The following is a 24,497-nucleotide window of genomic DNA, read 5'->3' as shown; positions in this document are numbered from 1 at the left end:
AAAGTTATTGTCTCAAAAGAGACATCAATATTTAAGAGCATCTTCTTCTGGGGCCATTTGAAGTGTCAGCTCTGGCTGGGCTGCAGTGTGGATAAGATGGCCAAGAGACATGTGAAAAAATGCTGAAAGTCACTGATCATCAGAGAGATGCAAATTAAATAAACAATTAGGTACCGCCTCCCAACTGTCAGAATGGCTGCCATCAACAAATGACAAGTGCTGGCGAGGATGTGGAGAAAAAGGAACCCTAGTACACTGGTGGTAGGAATGCAGACTGGTACAGACATTATGGAAAACATAGGGAGTTTCCTCAAAAAATTTAATATGGAACTGCCATTTGACCCCGTGATCACACTTCTAGGAATATATCCTAAGAAACCCGAAATGACAATCAGAAAGAATGTATGCACCACTATGTTCATAGCAGCACGATTTACAATAGTTAAGATTTAAAAACAGGCCAAGTGCTCATCAGTAGACGAGTGGGTAAAAAACCTGTGGTACACTTATACCATGGAATACTATGCAGCAGTAAAAAAGAAGAATCTCTCACATAGTATGGAGGGACCTGGAGAGCATCATGCCAAGTGAAATAAGTGAGTCAGAGAAAGACAAGTATCACTTGATCTCACTCACATATGGAACCTAATTAACAAAAATAACAGAAGAATGGTGTGGATCCAGAGACATGGAAGCATGGAACAGAGTGTGGAATCTCAGATGGAGGGCGAGGGAGGGTTAAATAAAAAAGAGAGAATAAACATCTGTGGGTGAGGATTAAAGAAACACACACATACAGACACACCAAACAAAGCCACCTGAGCCTTGAGCATTTTCTTCTGTTCTCTGGAAGCAACGAGAAAACTCTAGCTTGCAGTGTTCTGGTTTGCTCTAATTTGTGTTTATAAATCTGTCTTCAGTCAGCTATGTCCCTGGAAATGCTGATTCCCCTCCATGTAACGTTCACCTGCTTCACATGAGACAATAGCTTTTGGTGATGTTGTAAGAAATGTTCAAATCTGTGGAGAATTTTTCTAAGTTTACTTGACCCAAATTGGCAACAATTGCCAGGAAGCAAAATAACAGCAGATTGAGTAATGCTCGGGAGAACGGCAATTTTGCACCTTTTTAATACATTAGACTCAAAGGAGAAGACATAAGGGGATACATGAAATTCACTGGAAAAAAATTAGAGTGGGGGGACTGAGGAGGGAAATCTCTGAGATTGGATAAAAAGTAAAAAAAATAGACACAAACTTCTTTTTAAAATATTCTCCAGTAGTGAACAGTTAATATTTAACACAACAACAATAATAATTTCGGCTCTGAGGTCTTCTGTGTTTGAAGATTGTGCCCATAGGAGTCTGTAAAAAAGGAAATTACCTTGAAAATACAAAGGTATGTTATCCTAGATGCAAAAAGACAGTGGACAGGCTTAATAAGGTAAAGATTGACTTTTGCAAAGAAACAAAACAAAACAAAAAAAAGGGCTAAAAAGAAATAAAAACAAAACAAAACAAAAGGGCTAGGACATAATTACTCCTGTGACTGGCTTATACTTAGAAAGTTTTAACTTCAAACCATCCTAGGTGGTTACTTTTGGGCTCTGAGTTTGTAAGATTGACCATGCCATGCCAGGCTACCTGAGCTTGCTATGTTTAGTATGTACCATCATTTTTGTCCATACTGTGGTATTAAAACCTATGGGGTCAGGAGAAATTTCACTGAGTGGTTTATTTCCTTTGAGACCCATTGATGACATCCTCCTGAACACAATGCCCCCAGTACTGCTGGTGTCCCTTTATTTGGTCTCCTAGAAGTACTCACTCTTCAGGACAATAAAGCCTTAGGTTCTAAAAGAGATCGAGGTATTTGTAAGGACAAGAAAAAGGTCTTTCTGTTTCTTTTCTGTGATCTTCCACAATTTATGAGAAGCACTTGCTAATTAAACCCCCAAATTACTGGCTCCTCTAATTCAAACAGCTCTTCTGTTCAAACTGCAGAACAAGATAAGCTACTTTCAAGGCTAAATTCTTACATACCCCTCCTTCCTGCTGTTGTTACACCTCAGGGATAACTCCCACCAAGGAGTCTCTAGTTTGTAGAAAGTTCCCTACCCTCCACACCTTCAAACAAGGTGTGGAACTCTTTATCCTGCTTCACATGAGTTAATTGCTTTTGGTGTTGAACTCTTTTGAACTCTTTATCCTGCTTCACGTGAGTCAATTGCTTTTGGTGTTGTTATAAGAAATGTCCAAACCTCTGGAGAATTTTTCTAGGTTTATTTGACCCAATCTGCCGACAATTTCCAGGAAGCAAAATAACAACAGATTGAGTAATGCTTGGGAGAATGGCAGTTTGGGTCCTTTCTTATATATTAGACTCAAAGGAGAAGACATAAGGGGATTACATGACATTCACTGGTGCGAAATTATGGGGGCGGGAAGCTGAGGAGGGAAATCTCTGGGACTGGATAAAAAGTAAAAAAAAAAAAAAAAAGACACAAACGTCTTAAATGTTATCAATAGTTAACAATTAATATTTAACACAATAACAATAATAATTGGGATTCTGTGGTCTTCTATGTTGAGAAATTGTGCCTTTCAAAGTATGTAAAAAAGGAATTTTCCTTGAAAGTCCAAATGTATGTTATCCTAGATGCAAAATTACTATAAATAGGCTCAATAAGGTAAAGATAGACCTTTGCAAAAAAGAAACAAACAACACAAAAATATAAACAAGGCTAGGACATATTGCCTTAACTTACAAAGTTTTCATTTCAAACCATCCTATATGGTTACTGTTGGCCTCTGAGTTTGTAAGACTGGCCATGCCATGTCGGGCTCCCTCAGCTTCATAGGTATAGTCTGTGCCATCGTTTTTGTCCAGACTGGGAGTTAGAACCTGTGGGGGAGGAGGAAATGCAATCAGTAGTTTCTTTCCTCTGGAACCTATTGCTGACGTCCTTCTGAACACAATGCCCACAGTATTGCTGATGTCTTTGTATTTGGTCTCTTAGTAGTAGTCACTCTTCAGGTCAATAAAGCCTTGAGTTCTAAATGTGATCAGGTATTTGTAAGGACAAGAAAAAGGTCTTTCTGTTTCTTTGCTGTGACCTTCCACAATTTATGAGAAGCACCTAATTAAACCCCAAGATTGCTGGCTCCTCTAATTCAAACACCTGCTCTGTTCAAAACGCAGAACAAGATAAGCTACTCTCAAGGCTACATTCTTGTATACCCCTCCTTCCTGCTCCTGTCACACATCAGGGATAATTTGCACCAAGGGGTCTCTAGTTAGTAGAAAGTTTCTTTCCTGCCACCCCTTCAAACAAGCCTCTTTGGAACCCTTCATAAACATTTGCTCTAAGCGTATTTTACAGTCTTGGGAAAAATAATAAGACATCTCCCTAGGACATGTGCCAGACTCTCTCCTGGAAAGCAAAGAAACAGTACCTTTAAAAGTCAGCCCCTCATATCTACCCATCTTCAGCTCAGCTCAAGGCCCCTCCATTCTTTGTCCCTCAGCAATAGGCACTGCTGGAAAGCAGAAGCCACCTTCCTTCCCTGCCCTGTAGTGACTAGCAACACTTGGCCCTTTCCTCTCTTGGGAAGTAAAATAAACTTCCTCTCTGCATCTCTTCTTTTAGGTCTGAATTCTTCCACAGCCCGCATCATGGCACAAACCCTAACAGGATTCCTTTATTCTTAGGAGTTAAATGGGTGAAAATGAGGGAAATGACATTGTAGAAGCAAAATAATATTTCCTTCTTCTTCTCTAGGTTCTTTGACTGGCGTAATAATTAAATAGATAAAATACAGATTAACGAGGGAAAACAACCCAAAAGTTATTAACGTGTATACCTCCATATACATGGAAACTACTCAGAAAAATGGAGTAACTGACCCAAATGGCAAACACCTTCACCTCAAAAATCACCTTCACCTACATAAGGAAATGTGTGTGGACAGTCAGTTAGGGTAGATTGTCAGGTAAAGCACACTAAGCACTCAGTTGTGGCCCAGTGTGCTGTGCACTGCAGTGAGGGCCTGTATTCATAAGGACTTTGTTCCAACCCAAACTCCATGGTGCAGACACAGGAGACTCGGAAGGAGGATGTGAATCCAGAAGATGATACGGGCTGCAGGGAAAACATGGTGAGAGTCACTGTCTCATTCAGCCAGTAGGGATATAGAGGACAGAGTCACATGGGCAGTGGGTCTTATGCAAGAATAAGTGAGCACCCGACCAATGAGACCAGGATCATGTAGGACTCCAGCATTACTTCCAAAAATTAGGTTCCAGAATTCATGTCCATTGTTAGCTCTCCTGTGGGGTGAATGCCACATAGGAGCATCATATGAAGGTTCAAACTGAGGCACAAAATTCATCACAGTGAATGGGGTCACAGACACCCAATATGTGGGCGCAGGTGCAGAGACCCAGCCCAAATTACCGAGGTCTTTTGGGGGTCAAACTCTGTGCTGTGAACAAAGGAGAGGCGGACAAACAGCAGGTCACCCTGAAAGAAGGTTGCCCTGGAGTAGTGGTCGGCAAACTCATTAGTCAACAGAGCCAAATATCAACAGTACAACGATTGAAATTTCTTTTGAGAGCCAAATTTTTTAAACTTAAACTATATGGGTATGTACATTGTTACTAACTTAATTAGGGTACTCCTAAGCTGGCCTTTGCTAGAAACTCAAGGGGCCAAAGAGCCGCATGTGGCTTGCGAGCCGCACTTTGCCAACCACTACCCTGGAGAAACCACTGCAGCTGAGAAATGATGGCATTCCCCTGAACACAGGGAGGCCAAAGGTTAAGTGCTCTGAGATGTAAAGGGAATGGGAGGAAACGCATAACTGCAACCATGGAAACAGGAGCTGCAGCTGAGCCACCCTGGTCCTCATCCTGCACCTGCTCCAGTGAGGGCGGCACATCAGTGGTAGAGACTGTGTCTGACGCTGGAGAAAACAATGGGTTAAAAACCAGCCCTTGAATCTGACTCTTGTCTGTGGTGTAAACCTGGGGAGCTGACTTCATTTCTCTGATACGGATTGTTTTAGCAATTGGTATGAGCTTCCACTTGGAGAGGTTGTAGTGAGAATTACAAGAGAATATACTCAAAAATGTATCCCTGGAATCCTGGTAACTAGTACTCACTTTGTTACTTTCATTGATCTTGGAAGGCCAAAGTAAGCGCCATCAATCAGCCATCAATCATCGGCACAACACAGTCAGCCCGCTTAGAGTCAGGGAGTTCTGGCGAGTCTGCTGGAGATTCCCAGGTGGGGCACCCACCATGAGACCTGAGCGCCTATCAGTGGCTTCTTATAGGTCCCATTTCTTCCTAAAATGCACCCAAAAACAAAGGTGCTTGTGGGCATCGAGGGAGTGAAAAGTGCCGGCCTGCGAATGTCTCTGCAGGAGAGGCTGGAGTTGCCAGGAGAGAAAGAGAGAGAAACATCCCTGGTGAGAGAGAATCATTGATTAGCTGTCCCCTGTATGCCCCACACTGGACCTCTAGCCCGGGGTGCAGGCATGTTCCCTAACTGTGAAGGGAACCATGACCTCCTGGTGCACAGGTCCATGTGGAACCACTAAGCCACGCCGCTAGGCTCTCAACTTTCATGTTTCTATCTCTCAATCCCTCTTTCTGGCTCTATGATATCAATTAAAATGTTTTAAAAATCAATTAAAATAAAAAAATCAATTAAAATACAAAAAAGTAAAAAATATTAAAACGTATTATTCCAATACATAAAAATGTTTGCTTCATAAAGTGAAAAAGGCACAAAATGACTGAAATTCCTACATCCATCTTTGTTGTTCCATTGTGTTTTTGTTGAAGAAAATGGCCAAACCAATAGCACTTGAGGCAGAATATATGGTAAGATTCTTTTTTAAATACATTTTTTATTGATATTTTTTAGAGAGGAAGGGAGAGGGAGAGATATAAATATTGATGAGAGAGAAACATCAATCAGCTGCCTCCCGCACACACCCTACTGGGGATGTGCCTGCAACCGAGGTATATGCCCTTGACCAGAATTGAACCTGGGATCCCCCAGTCCGCAGGCCTGGGACCCCCCCCCCCAGTCCACTGAGCCAAACCAGCCAGGGGTATGGTAAGATGTTTTAACAAAGATAGACTCAACAAATAGACTTCTGAGAAAAGGCTCACCATAAATTCTTAGAAAAAATACACTCAAACAACTGTGAGGTAAATGACAAAATTACAGAATATCTCTCTATATAAAAGGCTAATATGCAAAGTGTCCCCTCGAGAGTTCGACCAGGAGATGGGGAGTTCAATCACTCACTATGAGGTGTACTGACCACTAGGGGGCGGCGCAGAATGAAGGCCCCGGCTAGCAGTCGGCAGCTGGGGAAGGGAGGCCACAGCCAGCAGCCAGCAGCCCGCAGCCAGCAAGAAGGCCCCAATCGACCCTGGTTGCCAGCCAGGCCTAGGGACCCTACCCATGCATGAATTTTGTGCACCAGGCCTCTAGTCTTATATAATAAAATCCTAAAATGCAAATTGACCAAACAGCAGAATGACTGGTTGCTATGATGTGCACTGACTGACCACCAGGGGCCAAACGCTCAGTGCAGGAGCTGGCCCCCTGGTGGTCAGTATGCTCCCACAGAGGGGGCACTGTTCAGCTAGAAGCCAGGCTCATGGCTGAGAGTGCAGCGGCGATGTCAGCTTGCGGACTCAAGGTTCCCAGGTTCGATTCCAGTCAAAGGCATGTACCTTGGTTGCTGGCACATACCCAGTGGGGAGTGTGGAGGAGGCAGCTGATCAATGTTTCTCTCTCATCGATGTTTCTAACTCTCTATCCCTCTCCCTTCCTCTCTGTTAAAAAAAAAAAATCAATAAAATATATATTTTTAAAAAGGAATGATTGATCAAGCAAAATAGTCTCTAGAATGTGTGGAATGTGAACACCTCACACACTGGTGGAAAAATGCAAAAAGGTACAACAGTTTATTTTTAAAGAACAGTTTATTAATTTTTAAAATATTTATTGACTTATTAGAGAGAGATAGAAAGAAGCACCAGTGATGAGAATCATTAATTGGCTGCCTCCTGCACACCCAACACTGGGACTTGAGCCAGCAACTCGGGAATGTGTCCTGACTTTGAATCGAACCATGACTATCTGGTTCATAGGTCGAAGCTCAAGGAATGAGCCACACCAGACAGGCAATTTTATTAATATTTGGAGAGAGAAAAAGGGAGAGGAAGAGAAACACGATTTGAGAGTGCAACATTGACCAGCTGCCTCCTGCACACCCAATTCTGGGGAGCTAGCATACAACCCAGGCACAAGCCCAGTAACCCAACTAGTAATCCTACTATGCATGAAATCACACCCCAGCAAGTGAGCAACAGCATCCATGATGGTATATATTCAGTTTAGATCACAAAATGTTAATCTTTGTAAATTTAAACATTCAAATACAAACTGATTCAGATTAGGCACTAAATTTTAGGTAAAGGTAATTGAAAATTCTAGCCATATAAATAATTATACAGTAAGTAGAGGCCCAGTGCACAAATTTGTACACGGTTGGGGTCCCTCTGCCTGGCTGGTGATCGGAACCCACTGGATGGTCTTGCCCAGTCCCTGCTGGAGGTTGGAGGCTGGTGAGGAACTGCGGGAGGGCTCCAGGGTGTGTCCGGCCCTGTCTTGCCAATGTCCCGATCAGCCAGACCCCAGCAGCAAGCTACGCTACTCGTTGGAGCGTCTACCCCTGGTGGTCTGTTTGCATCACAGCGGCTAGTCAACCGTTTGGCCACTTGGTTGGACAGTTAGCTTATTAGGCTTTTATATACATACTAGAGGCCCAGTGCACAATATTTGTGCACTCGGGAGGATCCTTCAGCCCGGTCTGCACCCTCTTGCAGTCTGGGAGCGCCCAGGGGATGTCTGACTGATGGACATCCTTAGCGCTGCCAGAGGCAGGAGAGGCTCCCGCCACTGACTCTGTGCTTGCCAGCTGTGAGCTGGCTTCTGGCTGAGTGGCACTCCCCCTGTGGGAGTGCACTGACCACCAGGTGGCAGCTCCTGCATTGAGCGTCTGCTCTTCCACCGTTCGGTTTATTTGCATATTAGCCTTTTATTATATAGGATATTCTGTACCAGCTTTATTAGAAATGACCAAATACTCATTAAAAAATGGATAAACTATTGGTGATATATTCAAAGTAAACATATTTATCAGAAAAAAAGGATGAGTTACTAATATATCTTTAATAAATCTCCGAGAATTTATGAAACATAAAGCAGAAAAAATACTTAGAAAATGTAAAGTGATGCATTGAAATGGAACGTAAATCACTGGTTACTTATTAAGCTGTGAAGCACATGGACACATTAGAAAAAGTCATGAACCAAGTTCACAGTGACAGATATGGTCAATATCTTACCTAATAGACAAACATGTAAATTGACCACACCTCTGCTACACCCACAGCCAATCAGGAGTGAGTATTCAAATTAACCAAAAAAAAGCTGGCAGGTTAATTTGCAGAGCGGCTGGGAAGCCTGCTATGAGGAAGAGGGGGGCGGCGGTGAGAGCCGGGAGCAAGGACTTGCAGGCTCCCGGGCAGCTGGGAGCAAAGCCAGGAGAAGGAAGGCCTATTCTTGCATGAATATCATGCAACGGGCCTCTAGCCTATGTATATAAAAGCCCAAGCTGCCGGAACCGGTTTGGCTCAGTGGATAGAGCGTCGGCCTGCGGACTGGGGGGGTCCCAAGTTCGATTCCGGTCAAGGGCATGTGCCTTGGTTGTGGGCACATCCCCAGTGGCGGGAGTGCAGGAGGCGGCTGATCGATGTTTCTCTCTCATTGATGTTTCTGGCTCGCTATCCCTCTCCCTTCCTCTCTGTAAAAAATCAATAATATATAAAAAAAAAGCCTAAGCTACTGGTCACTATGATGTTCCCAAAGCAGGAGCGCAGCTCAGCTTACCTATGGGGCTAGATGCCAGGCTCCTAGCTGGCAAGCGCAGCTGCGAAGGTGCAATCCTCTCCCAGGGTGACACCCCCTGCACGCCCCTACCCCATCCTGACTGGGATTGAGAGTGCTGCTTCTCGGTCATTGGCGTGCCAGGATCACCCTAGAATGGCTGCGCAGAGACCACAGTGGTGCAGCACCAAACCTACCGAGTGCTGGTGGCAGGAGCAGCGGGACCAGGACGAGTGGGCGCATCACGGCCCCTGGCCCTGGCTCCTCCCTGGCTGCCTGCTGCATGGTACTTGGGAGATGTTGGATGCCAGTTTCAGATAAATCCCCACAGGCCACACCGAGGGACCTCACCAGTGCACAAATCCGTGCACCGGGCCTCTAGTTATGAGTATAATGATGGTTTCAGTTTCATGAACATATCATGATTTATGAAACAGTATACCTAACCTGTACTTTACTCATTGTACCTTTTTAAAAATGATTCAAAATTTGAAAATGTGTATGTTCAACTATATTGGCAATTCGATATTCAATCCACCTTCTTATGCACTCTGGGCGAGAGCCTTGCGTCAGAGACAGAAATGTAGCAAACAATGAAGAACTTTCACCCAAACCAACAAGAATGCTATCTGGGTCACAAAAGCCACATAGTTGGACTACAGACACCCTTTGCCTTCATCTTTGTTTTTCTGCCGGCGCACAAAAGGCTCTGATGGGAACATCTGAGAAGATACAGGAAGCCACAAAACCTCTTGATTATAATCAATGACAAGGACTGGGTCCACAGAAGATAAACATGCCTGGAGATCCTCAGATATGTGTACTGGTACACTCCGCTCCTGTTGACTTTTCCTCAGAAACATTCCTGGATGCATGTTTAAATGAGGACCATTCCATCTAATGGGCTGCAATCCCCATAAAAACTCATTAGGTCAGTGTTTCGGTAGTGAAATGATTTCCCCTAACTACTATTGTCCTCCAACGAGTGACAATCACCCATGGAATTGTAGGCATTAGGGCACATGGCCCTCTGCAAGACCTGGGCAAGAGATTCCCTTCAAGTGCATGGGCCTCTCTTGAAAAAAAAGAAAAAAATTCACGCTGCTAAAAAATATACTTGAGGTTGTCACAGCTACCTGCTCTTTGGAGTGATTTCTGTGTCTCAAAGCATCCAGACATCACATGAGGACTAGAGAGTCCACAGTGCTTCCTAGGAAAATATGGGCAGCAATGAAAAATTGGCAAAAACTGCTGGGGAAATTTCTGCACCATACTGTTCCCTCTAAGGCAAAAATGTTTGAGACCCCATACATTTTTCACCTCATCATACTAGGAGAGCCCAGATCTCCTTATAAGCTAACTCACAAGTAAACAGCAAACCCAAGATTTAAAAAGTCTTAGGAAAAAGCCTTCATTATTTTACAAACCAAAGAGACATGAGACTGGCAGTTCTTGTATTGATCACTTAGGCACTCAATAAATTCATCACTGGCATCTAAGGAAAGTGTGCTCTTGAGAATGGCAGTAGCTCTGCAATACTATATTTTCTGGGCCAATACGAATAAGTCCTATGTGCTAACTGGTTAGAGGGAAAATTAAGAACTAAGGGCTCAGGTATTCTGAAGTTGCTTCAACAAACTACTCAACAGAGTTATCTTCCCTGGGCACAAGAGGATGGTGATAGATACCATCTGTAGGGGCTTTATAGGTGGTTCAGGTGAAATACCTTCAGCCACAGAAATATGCAGTGACATACACTGAGTGGCCAGATTATTATGATCTCTGAATGCATAATAATCTGGCCACTCAGTGTGTGTGTGTATGTATGTGTGTATATATATATATATATATATATATATATATATATATATATATACTAGAGGGGCCCGGTAAATGAATTCGTGTATGAGTGGGGTCCGGCCAGCCTGGCCAGGAGGAGGGGACATGGGCAGTTGGCCGGCCTGCCTGCTGGTCGAACTCCTGGTCGAGGGGACAATTTGCATATTAGCTGTTTATTATTTGGATATACACTGACTGGCCAATTATGCGTTCATAATAATCTGGCCACTCAGTGTAGATCTGGCAACATGTCTCTGTATGTTAGAAAGTGAAACATAGATACATGGTTCCAACATAAAAACAAACAACAAAAATGCTTATGGGGACTTTACATAATGTACATGATTACATGTATGAGATACATTTCAGACAAATTAGACTTTACAAATTTTCTTATTCTATTGTTAAGACCTAACTAAGAAAATACATTTTCTACACATCTAAGTAATTACTCACATTTGGACTCATATGTGCAGTGCAAATTTATAAATTTGGCTGAGACATATCTCATGTTATTTGCACCCATAAAGGCTTTCTCCAGTGTGAACTCTCCGATGATACTGGAGACCATTGCTACTTTTAAAAGATTTCCCACATTCACTGCATTCATAAGGCTTTTCTCCAGTGTGAGAACATTGATGATAATGGAGGCTACTCCAACTGGTAAATGATTTCCCACATTCACTGCATTTATAAGGCTTTTCTCCCGTGTGAAATCTCTGATGACGAAGAAGCTCACTGCTAGTGATAAATGATTTTCTACATTCACTGCATTTATAAGGCTTTTCTCCAGTGTGAATTCTCTGATGACGAAGAAGGGCAGTGCTCCAGGTAAAAGATTTCCCACATTCGCTGCATTTATAAAGCTTTTCTCCCCTGTGAACTCTCTGATGACGATGAAGGTGTGAGGTCGTGATAAAAGATTTCCCACATTCACTGCATTTATAAGGCTTTTCTCCAGTGTGAACACACTGATCGTAACGGAGGCTACGTGCACTGGTAAAAGATTTCCCACACTCACTGCATTTATAAGGCTTTTCTCCAGTGTGAATTTTCTGATGACAATGAAGGGCAGTGCTACTGATAAAAGATTTTCTACATTCACTGCATTTATAAGGCTTTTCTCCAGTGTGAATTCTCTGATGACAATGAAGTTCACTGCTAGTGGTAAAAGATTTCCCACATTCACTGCATTTATGAGGCCTTTCTCCAGTGTGAACTCTCTGATGACGATGAAGGTCAGTGCTTCTGGGAAAAGATTTCCCACATTCACTGCACTTATAAGGTCTTTCTCCACTGTGAACTCTCAGATGATAATGGAGGCCATTTCTACTGGTAAAAGCTTTCCCACATTCACTGCACTCATAAGGCTTTTCTCCAGTGTGGCCTCTCTGTTGAAAGCTAGAAAATTTGCTAAAATATTTTCCATATTCACAGCATTCAAAACACTGACTTCCAGTATGGATATCCTTTCCGTGAATAAATGTGTGGTTGCAACTGATACCTTTCTTACATTCGTTTCTGGTGTAATAATTTGTTCTCTTTCGAAATGTCATCCCATGGATTGAAATAGAATTTGGACTGTCCCTGGTCTGAGTAGCCCTTAGGTGGAGATGTCCTGACCCGGTAAGGACACCCTGCCCAACCTCCCCACATGCGAAATGATTCTGGGACACATTGAAATTGGAGCTGTCTGCAAGTGAGATCCTTTCCACACCTGTATTGAAAGTCTTCTCTCTCACATGCAGCTGGTGAAATTTCGCACTTAAATAAAACCTTTTTGCACATGCGCCGCACCTCAACAGTATCTGTTTGTGTTGTGTTCCCTGTAGCTCCATCACGTGGAAAATGTTTCCCAACACTAGTCCACAACTCTCACAGGGGTGGCTCTCCTGGGAAGACAAGGCTAATCTGGGATTCCTGGCCTGTGACACTCTTACAGTAACCTTCTGTTCTTTTGGTGCCTCCACATTCTCTGCTCCGCAGCAGCAACCTGAAGAAAAGGAAATGCTGGTGAAGTCTATGTTGACCTTTTGATATCAGAATAACTTCACCACAAATGCTTATCTGTCATGACTAGACATAATTCCATAGAATGATTTTTAAGAGAAGTTAGACTCTGATGAAATGGCTGTTATACATGTCTTGGCCCCAAAGGTCAGTCAATGGTGAAAATCTCACCAAGCGAGGGACAGAAGCATAGCATCAGATACAAAGAGAGGAAGGGTCTGCTAGTTGTTCCTCCACAAATGGCTTCCTTTAGGACCTTTCAGCTGGTGAAGTGGGTCTGTGTAGAACAATTCGAATGTGCTCAAACCCATAGAAATCAATTGCATTAGAGCACATGACGTTCTTCCTCAATATAGTAATAGGAGTGCACTCTAAGGCTCTGCAGGCATGGACCAATGGTGGAGGGCAATAAAGAGAGACCTGTGGCCCTAACCAGTTTGGCTCAGTGGATAGAGCATCAGCCTGCGGACTAAGGGGTCCCGGGTTCAATTCCAGTCAAGGGCATGTACCTTGGTTGCGGGCACATCCCCGGTAGGGGGGGTGCAGGAGGCAGCTGATCTATGTTTCTCTCTCATCGATGTTTCTAACTATCTATCTCTCTTCCTTCTTCTCTGTAAAAAATCAATAAAATATATTTAAAAAAGAGAGAGAGAGACCTGTGAAAGAGGTAGAGGTGCAAAGTTTAGAGAAGTTAGGTTATCCATGTTCTGGGAATCCGAGGAGAATGATCACTATTAGAATTGAGTCGTTGGCAAAGTGTCAATAATAACCAAGAACAAGTAAACTGGGAATGGACAATGGTAACAAAATACTGTTGAACCAAATAGGTTTGTAGGTATGAATGTAATAATGTCCAGTAGAAAAACATCCCCAACAGCTTTTTATTCAAGCAAGACCGCCTGTGTGTCCACTGTGTCATTCATAAGGCCATGTTTCTACTGTGATGCAGAAATCATTCCTCCACTTAATTCCCAGTTGAACCATTGCATGGGATAAATGATAGAAATCGTAAAAGAAACATTGAAAGCATGGATGGTCAACACTGTGGTAAACAGCACAGCACAGATGAGATTTCAGGCAAAGGACCTGTCAGTGACATCAGCAAGATGGCAGAATCAGAGATATGAGCATCTTCCCCCATCCCAGTGTAAGTAGACAGCTATCCATGAACAAAAACCCCATAGGAAATGGGAATAAGAGTACAATGAAGACAAACAGTAATACAGAACACCAAATAAGGAGAACTGCATAAAAAGAATAAGTAGAAAGATTGGGTGAACAAACATATTTCAAGATAGCTACAGTCTTAAAGAAGGGTCAGAGTCCTAGCTGGTTTGACTCAGTGGATAAAGCGTCAACCTGTGGACTGAAGAGTCCCAGGTTCCATTCCAGTCAAGGGCAGATGTCTGGGTGGTGGGATGGATCCCCAGTAGATGGCGTGCAGGAGGCAGCCAATCAATGATTCTTTCTCATCATTGATGTTTCTCTCTTCCCTCTCCCTTCCTCTCTGAAGTCAATAAAAATATATTAAAAAACAAAAACAAAAAACAAGGATCAGAGTTACTTCCATTCAACCATTGTGCTTCTGCTATCATTTACCGTAGTGGTCTGTTATTCAAAAAATATTGGAAATTTTGTTTTTATAAACCACCGAATGGCCTTAGCTGGTTTGGCTCACTGGAAAGAGCATAGTCCTACAGAATGAAGGTACCTGGGTTCAATTCTAGTCAAGGACTCATGCCCAGGTTGTGGGCTTGATCCCCAGTAAAAGGTGTGCAGAAGGTGGGCAATCAATGATTCTCTCTCATCACTGACGTTTCTCTCTCATCGTCATGTGCCCCTAGGGGTCTCCAGTTGGATTCCCAGTCAAAGCACATTTCAGTATGTAGGTTACATTTCTAGTTAGGATATGTGTGTAGACAACCAATTGATGTTGCTCCCCGACATGGACGATTCTCTCTCTCTCTCTCTCTCTCTCTCTCTCTCTCTCTCTCTCTCTCTCTCTTTGTCTTCATCTTCATCTCTCTTCCTCTCTATCTGAAACTGGATATAAAAATAAATAAGAATTCCAGGGTGGCCAAATAAAAAAGTGAACTATAAAAGGTCTAGAAACGAAGTAAATGAAAAGACTGCCTATCAAAACTCATGTATAAAATTCAGAAAATGCAATTCTAAGAGACAATTTTATAGGGATAAATGCCTACACTATGAAAAAAGATCTCCAAAACTACTGGCACCCCAGAAAACTAGAAACACAACAGGAAAGTAAACCCAAAGGTTGTAAAAGAAACAAACAATAAATATTAGAACAAACATAAATAAAAAGGAGACAAGAAAAAGTACAAGAATACTTAACAGGTATTTTTTTGAAAGATACAAAATTGGAAAAACTTTAACTATACTAATGGAAACAAAAAAAAAAACCCAAGGCTCAAATAAATTGTAAAAATATAAAAGATAAGATATTACACCTAACACTATGAACAACAATGCATCATAAGAGATTTCGATGTTAGGTGGTGCATGACCCTCCATAGAGAAATTTGTCAAGATGCCACTATGAGCTTCTGAAATTAATAAACAAATTCAGAGGCCCAGCCAGGTGGCTCAGTTGGTGAGTGTGTGGTCCTGATGCACCAAGGTTGTGGGTTTGATCCCCCAACAGGGCACATGCAAGGGAGAGCCAGTGAATACATAGACGGGTAGAACAGCAGATTAATGTTTCCCTCTTTCTTTTTCTCTGTCTCCCTTCCTGACTCTAAAATCAATAAATAAAGGATTACTAGTATGGTTCAGGGATTGAGCATTGACCCATGAACTAGGAGGTCACAATTCAATTCCTTTTCTGGGCACATGCACAGGTTGCAGGCTCAATCACCAGTGTGGATCACGCAGGAGGCAGCCCATCAATGACTCTCTCTCATCACTTATGTTGCAATCTCTCTCTCATCCTCTTCCTCTCTAAAATCAATAAAAATATATTTTATAATATAATTTATACAATAAATAAATAGCCCTGGCCCATGTTGCTCAGTGGTGAGAGTGCCGGCCTGTGCACTGGAGGGTCATGGGTTAGATTCCCAGCCAAGAGCAGGTACATGGTTGCAGGTCTGATACCGCTAACAGTAGAGGCATATGTGGAAGGCAACCAATCAATGTTTCTCTCTCTCTAACTCTAAAAGAAAATCAATGGAAAAAATAATCACACTACATGGGTGAAGATAAAAGAATACAGAATAAATTCAGAAAAGTTACAGGATGCAACATCAACATACAAACATTAGTTCCATTTCCACACACTAACAATAAATTCTTTGATATAAAAATGAAGGTAGTCAAATTTACAATAGCATAAAAAATGTGAATAAATTAGACGTAAAGGTGAAACATCTGTACATTGAACACTATGATACAGTGATGAAAGGAATGGAGAAACACAAATAAGTTGAAAGACATTCTGTGTTCATGAATTTGAAAAAGAAATATCGTGATGATACCTATAGTACACAAAGCTATCTACAGATTGAATGCAATCCCGATGATCACTCCAATGGTATTTTACAAAGAAATGAAGAGAATCTTGAAATGTATGGAACCAAAAAACCTCCACTAACAAAAGCAATCTTGAGCAAGAACAAAGCTGGTAGCACCAATTTCTTAAAAGAGAAAGCAAGCAAACAGTGTGTTGCTGGAGAAACACAGACACATGGATCAGTAGAACAGAACAAAAAACACAGAAATAAACCCAGGCACATACTTTCAAGTAATCTTTGACAAAGCTGCAAGACACAGAGGAAGGGAAAGATAGTTTCTTCAATGAATGGTGCTGCTGAAAATCAACATTCACATGTAAACACAACAAAACTGGACCTCATAGATAAAATGTAACTCAATCTGCAGGACAGAATTGAATGTCAGCGCTACAACTTAAAACTCCTTCAAGACAACCTAGAGAAAATGTTTTGGAGGTTTGTTTTGGACAGGATTTTCTGGATGTGAGACCAACCACCAGAAAAAACAGAGAAAACAAACATTCCAGATTGAAACAAATAAAGAAAAAAGTTTATTCACAGCACAACAGCAATAAACAAAACGAAATGAAAGGCAATCTAGAGGACTGGAGAAAATACTTGCAAATCATATTTAGGAATTGCTTGGAGATATTCGGTTCTGATCAGCACAATAAAGCAAATATTGCAATATAGACAGAAATTCGCACAAATAGGTGGAGTTCCTGGTGAACAATAAAGATATGTTAATACTATCCTGCAGGCTAATAACAATGCAATGACTCTGTCTCAAAAGCAAACTCTATTTAACTTCATTGAAAATACTTTATTGCTGTCCTAACCGGTTTGGCTCAGTGGATAGAGCGTCAGCCTGTTGACTGAAAGTTCCCAGGTTCTATTCCCGCCAAGGGCATGTACCTTGGTTGTGGGCACATCCCCAGTAGGAGGTGTGCAGGAGGCAGCTGATCTATGTTTCTCTCTCATCGATGTTTCTAACTCTCTATCCCTCTCCCTTCCTCTCTGTAAAAAAATCAATAAAATAGATATATTTAAAAAAATACTTTATTGCTTTGACCGGAGGCTCACAGATACTTGAAGAATCTTGGTCAAGACTTCATCAGATTACAAATACTAATCCACGTTAGTGGCTTGTCTACCGAGCCTTCAACACCACCACAAAAATAGCAATGAGAGTCAATAAATGAAAAACGTCCAGTCTTAATTTTAGACTTTAAGATTTCCACGCTCACAAGCCCAGGCTGACAGTATCATTCAATGCTTCACTGAAGAACTACTCTGAAGAGTTAGGCTTCCAGGACATACAATAACACTCCCAAGAGCCTGGGCTCACAAGACGGGGTTGTATTTTAACAGGTCTTTAACTGGGGTGGTTCAGAAACTGTACTCGGAAAGTTCTCCTAGATGGTAGGTCATTCTATATAATAAAAGACTAATATGCAAACAGACTGAACAGCGGAACAACTGGTGGAACGACCAGTCACTATGATGCACACTGACCAACAGGCGGTAGACACTCAATGCAGGAGCTGCCCCCAGCCTGCAGGCCCCAGGCCAGCCAAGTCGGGTGCCAGCGAGGGCCCCCCTGATTGCCCCGCCAGTAGGGCAGGGCTGTACAGCAAGTGGGCAGCGCTGCCCCCCCCCCTCGATCGCCCCATCAGTCGCCTCCAAGTTGCCAGCAGAGCGAGGTGACCTACGGCAGCAGTGGGGGGCAGGGCTGGCGAGCAGGCGGTGCCAGGCTGGCCAAGGCGGGTGCCAACAGGGCCCCGGGATCGCCCTGCCAGTCACCTCACAGATTGGCCCTGATCACCAGCCAGGCCTAGGGACCCTACCCGTGTATGAATTTCGTGCACTGGGCCTCTAGTGTGACTATAATCAGGTATTGTAGCTGGAATTGCATGTTGTCGCTCTTTGTACATTGGCTTAGGTACCATGCATAATTGTAAGAGCTGAGTTTGATTTTCTTTTTTTCAAATACATCTTACGTTGGGGATTACCTCTGTTTTCTGCATTCATTTGTTCTTGTGGAAGCTGATACAGTGTGAGTAGTTATGTACATGTTTATGCAAAAATATTTATTGAAGTGATTCCAATAGTATTGTGTTCTAATACTTGGAGAATGACCTTCATTATTATACAGGAAATGTCCTCCCAACAACCTGCCTTTTTCTTTTTTACAAAAAGTAATTTTTTATTACAAAATATTGGTAATAAAATGCAAAGGTGAATCCTATACATATTCAATAAAATCATATCTTAAAGTTAAAAAAATACTTTATTGCTAAGCACTAGTAGCAAACATGTGAGCTTGCTAGAAACATGGTGGCACTAGACCTACTGAACGCAGTGTTGCCAAAAGCAAGGAATTTATAAAAAAGGGGGTGTGTGGGAGCAATACCGGAGAAGCACAATTAAGCACATACAAAAAGTATGTAACAAGATATTAATATATAAAATATACAAGGTATTCAAAAGACTCTCTAACCAAAAAATACAGTTAATAAACAGGATAAAGATGTAGAGACAATTCTTCAAAAACTATGAACAAATGACCAACAGGAATATAGAAAATGCTTTCCTCACTGATCAAGGTGGAATCCCTCAGGCTTCCTGCAACACTACCAACCACAAGTCCTTCCCTGTGAACGTAGTACAGCGGGGAGAACTGGGACTTCAGGAATAGAAGGGAGCAGGGGAAACAGACCCACCCTCCCCAGGACAGCAACTACCCAGGAAACTGGAAAATCAAGCAGAACCACAGTCTACATGGGAGGACACAAAACACCCTGGGGGATGGGGCCTGGGAAATCCCAAAGCCAAGTCCAGGTCACTGTGAGAGTGAGGGTCTTACCCAGCGAGGATACAAGTTCAAAGTTCTCCAGCATCACATTCAGGTACAGCTGTCTCTGACCCTCATCAAGGAGGCTCCATTCCTCCCTGGAGAAGTACAGGGCAATGTCCTCAAAGGTCACGCCAACCTGTCAGAATGGAGACAATTGAACCCAGAGCTGTCTCTCTGAGAACCCCCACTCCTACTCCTTATACACCTCCCCCCCCCCCCCAACCTCCTCCAGGGCACCCGGTTAGTGTGGACACCAGGTCTTAATGCCAGTGCAGGCTGCTCTCTCATCACAGTCCCATTACTCACTGGGATCGCCCTCAGCAGAGCAGATTGGGGGAGGGGAGGGTACACAGCAAAGTAATTTAAGGTCTGGGCCATGCCTCTCAGGCCCCAGCCTTCCTGCCAAGCAATTCCACTGCCGTCTCCTAGATCATGCCTCCAAGACACAGCCAAGCATTAGGCTTATTCTTCACCTTTAAATCAGCTCACACTTCCTCCAGATGTGCACACCACTGGGTAACCTTTAACCTCTTCCCATCTTCAGTCCCAGGTTCACTCCCTCAGCGCTGCCCCCTTCCTGCTCCAATGACACTGGATCTCCCTGGACTCACCCATGAACTTGGCACATGGCAAGTAGAGAAGCTTGTCTCCCAGCCGGGTCCAGGACCAGCCCCGGCCCCTGAGGGACCCCACAGCCGGGAAAGCCCCAATGAGGCTGTGCCGTCCTCCCTGCAGCCTCTGATCTGTCCGCCAATCCTCACAGCCCACACCCTCAGGGAACCTCAGATGCCAGTCAGCCCTGTCCTCTCCGCCCTGCACTGGCTGTGCCTCAGAAGCCACAACGCTCCTCTCTGCCCTCCGCCTTCCTCACGGGCCTCCACGCGGACTGAGCTGCAGGACGTGACAGGCGCCCGCACCCGGGCTGTGGTGTTCGGCGTGAGGAGGCGGTGAGGGCCCGGGGGACACAAACTCACCTCAGCCCCGCGACTCAGCACCGGCGCCGCCATTGCACTCCGTAGTCCGAGCGGCCGGGAGCAGAAGCTGCTGCGGAAACGCGGTCCCCGGCCCGGTCTGGGCGGGTCCGGTGGCGACTCCGAGCTTCAATCCCCCGTGTGAGCTGTGAGCGCCCTGCAGGCTCCCACCAGGGGCTGTGAGGCGGGGAACACCACTGTCCAGGCTTCTCCACTGGACTCTGTGACCAGGAAACCCCGACCGCTTGAGACAAAAATGAAGAAAAAACTACCAGTCCCGCCCACCAGAACTTGACAAACAGAAACGCCTTTTCTGAGCTTCCATTGGCTCAGGCTGGTGGCAATCCACGCCGGGCCTTCTGGGTAATGTAGTTCCTACGCTCCAAGGCCAGGCTCCTGTATTTCCTCAGCTGACTCTAGGACTGGTTTTGAGAGCAAATAGCCCAAGAACACACAAAGTATACTCAAGGCCCTCCAGCGCCTTCAGCGGAGGTGATTTCTAGAGCAAGTGTGTTCCTTTCTTTTTTTCTTTTTTTTAAATAAATATATTTTATTGATTTTTTACAGAGAGGAAGGGAGAGGGATAGTTAGAAACATCGATGAGAGAGACACCCATTCAGCTGCCTCCTGCACACCTCCTACTGGGGATGTGCCCGCAACCAAGGTACATGCCCTTGACCGGAATCGAACCTGAGACCTTTCAGTCCGCAGGCCAATGCTCTATCCACTGAGGCAAACCGGTTAGGGCCAAGTGTGTTTCTGAGGCAGATGCAGGCTTCCTTTAGCTGCTGGTTTTGCATATCTTTCTTCAGGATCTGCTCTTTGTGAAGGGCAGGCATTGTTTCTTCATTAGGGCTATTAGGCACCTGTCTCCTTCAGGCCAACTGTAGCTTGCAGAGGTTGCTCAAGCCTCTAACTTGATCTATCCTGCCTCCATTGAATCCATTATACAAAGTTAATGTCACAAAACAGACACTCATTCATTTTTTAAAAAATATATATTTTATTGATTTTTTACAGAGAGGAAGAGCGAGGGATAGAGAGTTGGAAACATCGATCAGCCGACCCCTGCACACCCCCCACTGGGGATGTGCCCGCAACCAAGGTACATGCCCCTGACCGGAACCGAACCTGGGACCCCTGAGTCCGCAGGCCAAAGCTCTATCCACTGAGCCAAACCGGTTTCGGCCAGACACTCATTCTTAAGAGCATCTGCTTCTGATGCCATTCGAAGTGTTAGCTCTGCCTGGGCTGCAGTGTGGATAAGATGGCCCAGAGACAGGTGAAAAAATGCTCAAAGTCCCTGATCATCAGAGAGATGCAAATTAAAGCAACAATTAAATACCGCCTCACCATTGTCAGAATGGCTACCATCAACAAATGACAAGTGCTGGCGTCGATGAGGAAAAAAGGGAACCCTAGTACACTGCTGGTAGGAATGTAGACTGGTGCAGACATAATGGAAAACATAGGGAGTTTCCTAAAAAATAAATTAAATATGGGACTCTTTTTTTGGCGGTGGACAGGGGGCTGCGAGGCTGCAGTGGTCACCGCTGAGCAAGGTGGTGGCGGAGCAGCTGTGGTGCAACAAGGAAGGTGGCCGGTGCGAATGGTGCTCTCGGGGGCGGCGGAGCTGACAGCCTTGTGGAATCAGAAAGCTATTAGCATGTATACCTACTGTATACATCGCGCATGTCAAACTTGCGGCCCCCGGCCTGCAGGGGGCCCACAACAAATATTCATTAATGATTACTCATTTATTTCAGCCCTTTGTATTCAGCATGTGTCTTTCAAAATACACCTACATTCCTATGAACATTGAAGCTTTTTGGGGGGGCCCACATAAACTTAAACCTTGTTTATATGGCCCGTGTTAGCCTTTGAGTTTGTAGGAAGCGGTTATAGGGTTAAGCCTTGGACTGACCTGCTGGCAAAGTCGCAAACAAGTCCCAGCTTGGAGGACACAGTCCTCTAAGCATAATTAAGCTTGATCTTGTGACTGCTCCCTAGATCTTTCCTGGGTAGCTAGTGGGCTGCGGGAGGGGCAGCAAGTGCTGCCAAAACAAGTGAAACTTACAACAACATTGTAGATTACCTTGTTTGTCCCTGATTATAAATAAAGCACCAGCTTTGCAGTCTGGATCTGTTCTGTGGCCTCAGCCAGGCACAGAAAGATCCACCTAGACACAGCTTTTTCTCTTTGTCTATCATTTCTCCATCCTTCACCACCTCCCTCAGGCTCGCCGAACCTTTGGCTGTGCTGGCGTGGCACAGAGTTTGACATGCTTGGTATACATGGAAAAGACTAAAAAAAACAGAGTCAATGGCCAAAATAGCAAACACCATCATCTGAAAAGCCACTTTAACCTACAAACAAAAAATGTTGTGTATGGAGAGTCAAGGTAGATTGTCAGGAAAAGCACAGTAAGGATCCCAGTTGTGGCCCAGTGTGTTGTGCACTGGGGTGAGGGCTTGTACCTAAAAGGACTCTGTTCCAACCCAAAGACCCAAGGGTGCAGACACAGGAGAGTGGAAAGGAGGATGTAAATCGAGAACATGATCCGGGCTGCAGGGAAAATGGTGAGAGCCATTGTGTCATTCAGCCAGTAGGGATACACAGCACACAATCACATGGCAGGGGGTTCTATGCATGAATATGAGGTGAGCACCTGTCCAAAGAGACCAGGATCATGTAGGACTCTAGCAACACTTCCGAATATTAGGTTGCAAAATTCATGTCAAAGTGTATCCTCTCCTAACGGGTATCAGTGCCACATATGAAGGGCCAAACTGAAGCATGAAATTCACCGCACTAAATAGAATGGCAGCATGATACCCAACATGTGGCCACAGGTGCAGAGACCCAGCTCTAATTACCGAGGTCTCCTGAGGGTCATACTCTGTGCTGGGATCAAAGAGCAGCTCACTCTGAAACAAGGTTCCCCTGGAGAAACCACTGCAGCTGAGAAATGATAGCGTTCCCCTGAACACGGGGAGGCCCAGGGTAAGTGCTCTGAGATGTAAAGGGAATGGGAGGAAACACATAACTGTAACCATGGAAACAGGAGCTGCAGCTGGGCCACCCTGGTCCTCATGCTGTACCTGCTCCAGTGAGGGCTGCACATCAGTGGTAGAGACTGTGTCTGACACTGGAGAAAATAATGGCTAAAATCCAGCCCCGTGAATCTGACACTTGTCTGTGGTGTAAACCTGGGGAGCTGACTTCATTTCTCTGACAATTCACTTTTTCAGCAGTTTGATATGGGGCGCACCACAATGGGACCTGAGTGCACACAGCACCTGCCTCCCTGCAGCAGAATCAGTGGCTTCTTATAGGTCCCATTTCTCACTAAAATGCACCCAAAGTCAAAGGTGCTTGCGGGCATTGGGGGAGTGAGAAGTGCCCGCCTGGGAATGGCTCTGCAGGGAGAGGCTGGAGTTGCTGGAGCCAAGGCAGGCTGCAGGCACAGCTGCGTTACTTGACCTCCTCCAATAGCTCTGGCCTGGGGACATACCTCATACTTGTTTTTCACAGGAGGAAACGGACTTAGACCAGCAGAAGGAGTTATTTCAATGTAAGTCCCAGTGATAATAGAGAATCTGAAATTCAAATCTAGGATGCCTGGTCTAGGGCATAGGGAGTCTGATCACTGCCCTTCTATTTCCCGCTGCATTGGCTTTGGGACTCTAAAACACCCTGCCCACCCAGATGCCCTCGGGCCTTCCTGAGAGAACTGTTCCAACCCAAGAACCCCCATGACAGGAGAAAAGGAAAATGCAGACTACAAAGCAAGGGCTTAGTGCAGGATCAGATGGCTGGTGTTCTGAAAGCAATGGAGAATGTTACTAGTGCAGGTTAAAATTAAAAATGTTCATTGCACAGGGCATGGCATTTGAAATGTAGTGAATCACCCGGATGGTATGGGTCAGTGTTTGAGCATCGACCCACGCACAAGGAGGTCCTTGGTTAGATTCCCAGTCAGAGCACATGCCTGGATTGCAGGCTCCATCCCCAGTAGGGTGTGAAGGAAGCAGCCGATCAATGATTCCCTCTCATCATTGATGCTTCTTTTCCTTCCTTTTTTTCTTTTTTAAGATAGGGGACTCAGTTTTAATTTTTTATTGATTTCACAGAGGAAGGGAAGGGACAGAGAGATAGAAACAGCAATGATGAGAATCACTGATAAGCTGCCTCCTGCAAACCCCACCTGGGGATCTGAGGGGCCCACGCATGTGCCCTGCGAGGCAATGGAACTGTGACCTCCGAGTTCATAAGTCTACTGAGCTGCCTTCCAGGATCCTCATCATTAATGTGTCTTTCTCTCCCTTC

At 44.3% G+C, this 24,497-nt stretch overlaps 1 protein-coding gene across 3 annotated transcripts; it reads right to left on the bottom strand.

The window, feature by feature from the left end:
* Positions 1-643: 643 nt before the first annotated feature.
* LOC307092282 (uncharacterized protein) lies at positions 644-20,402 on the bottom strand. Of its 3 annotated transcripts, XR_013812844.1 has the most exons (6): positions 20,171-20,402; positions 19,206-19,332; positions 11,274-12,810; positions 5,164-5,433; positions 2,768-2,904; positions 644-1,364 (listed from the first exon to the last, which is right to left on the bottom strand). XR_013812844.1 is itself a non-coding variant. In XM_079759521.1 (3 exons), exons 1-3 carry the CDS (start codon positions 20,201-20,203, stop codon positions 11,330-11,332), a joined length of 1,641 nt encoding a protein of 546 aa, XP_079615647.1. In that variant the 5' UTR covers positions 20,204-20,402; the 3' UTR covers positions 10,880-11,329. The 3 variants fall into 3 exon arrangements, 1 of the variants encoding a protein (XP_079615647.1); XR_013812845.1 differs by lacking the exon at positions 644-1,364 and having other exon boundaries at positions 2,251-2,904; XM_079759521.1 differs by lacking the exons at positions 644-1,364; positions 2,768-2,904; positions 5,164-5,433 and having other exon boundaries at positions 10,880-12,810.
* Between the last annotated feature and the right edge of the window lie 4,095 nt (positions 20,403-24,497).

The sequence above is a fragment of the Cnephaeus nilssonii genome (assembly GCF_951640355.1).
Source record: "Cnephaeus nilssonii genome assembly, chromosome: 20".
NCBI lineage: Eukaryota > Metazoa > Chordata > Mammalia > Chiroptera > Vespertilionidae > Cnephaeus > Cnephaeus nilssonii.
The sequence above is the reverse complement of the archived record's forward strand: the minus strand, read 5'-3'. Positions and strand labels throughout refer to the sequence as shown.

Excerpts from the sequence above, each read along its gene's own strand:
- LOC307092282 (XM_079759521.1), bottom strand. The coding sequence starts at position 20,203 with ATGGCGGCGCCGGTGCTGAGTCGCGGGGCTGAG. Across the intron at positions 19,333-20,170 it reads TGCTGAGTCGCGGGGCTGAG|GTTGGCGTGACCTTTGAGGA; the intron begins GTGAGTTTGTGT and ends CCATTCTGACAG. Across the intron at positions 12,811-19,205 it reads TGAACTTGTATCCTCGCTGG|GTTGCTGCTGCGGAGCAGAG; the intron begins GTAAGACCCTCA and ends CCTTTTCTTCAG.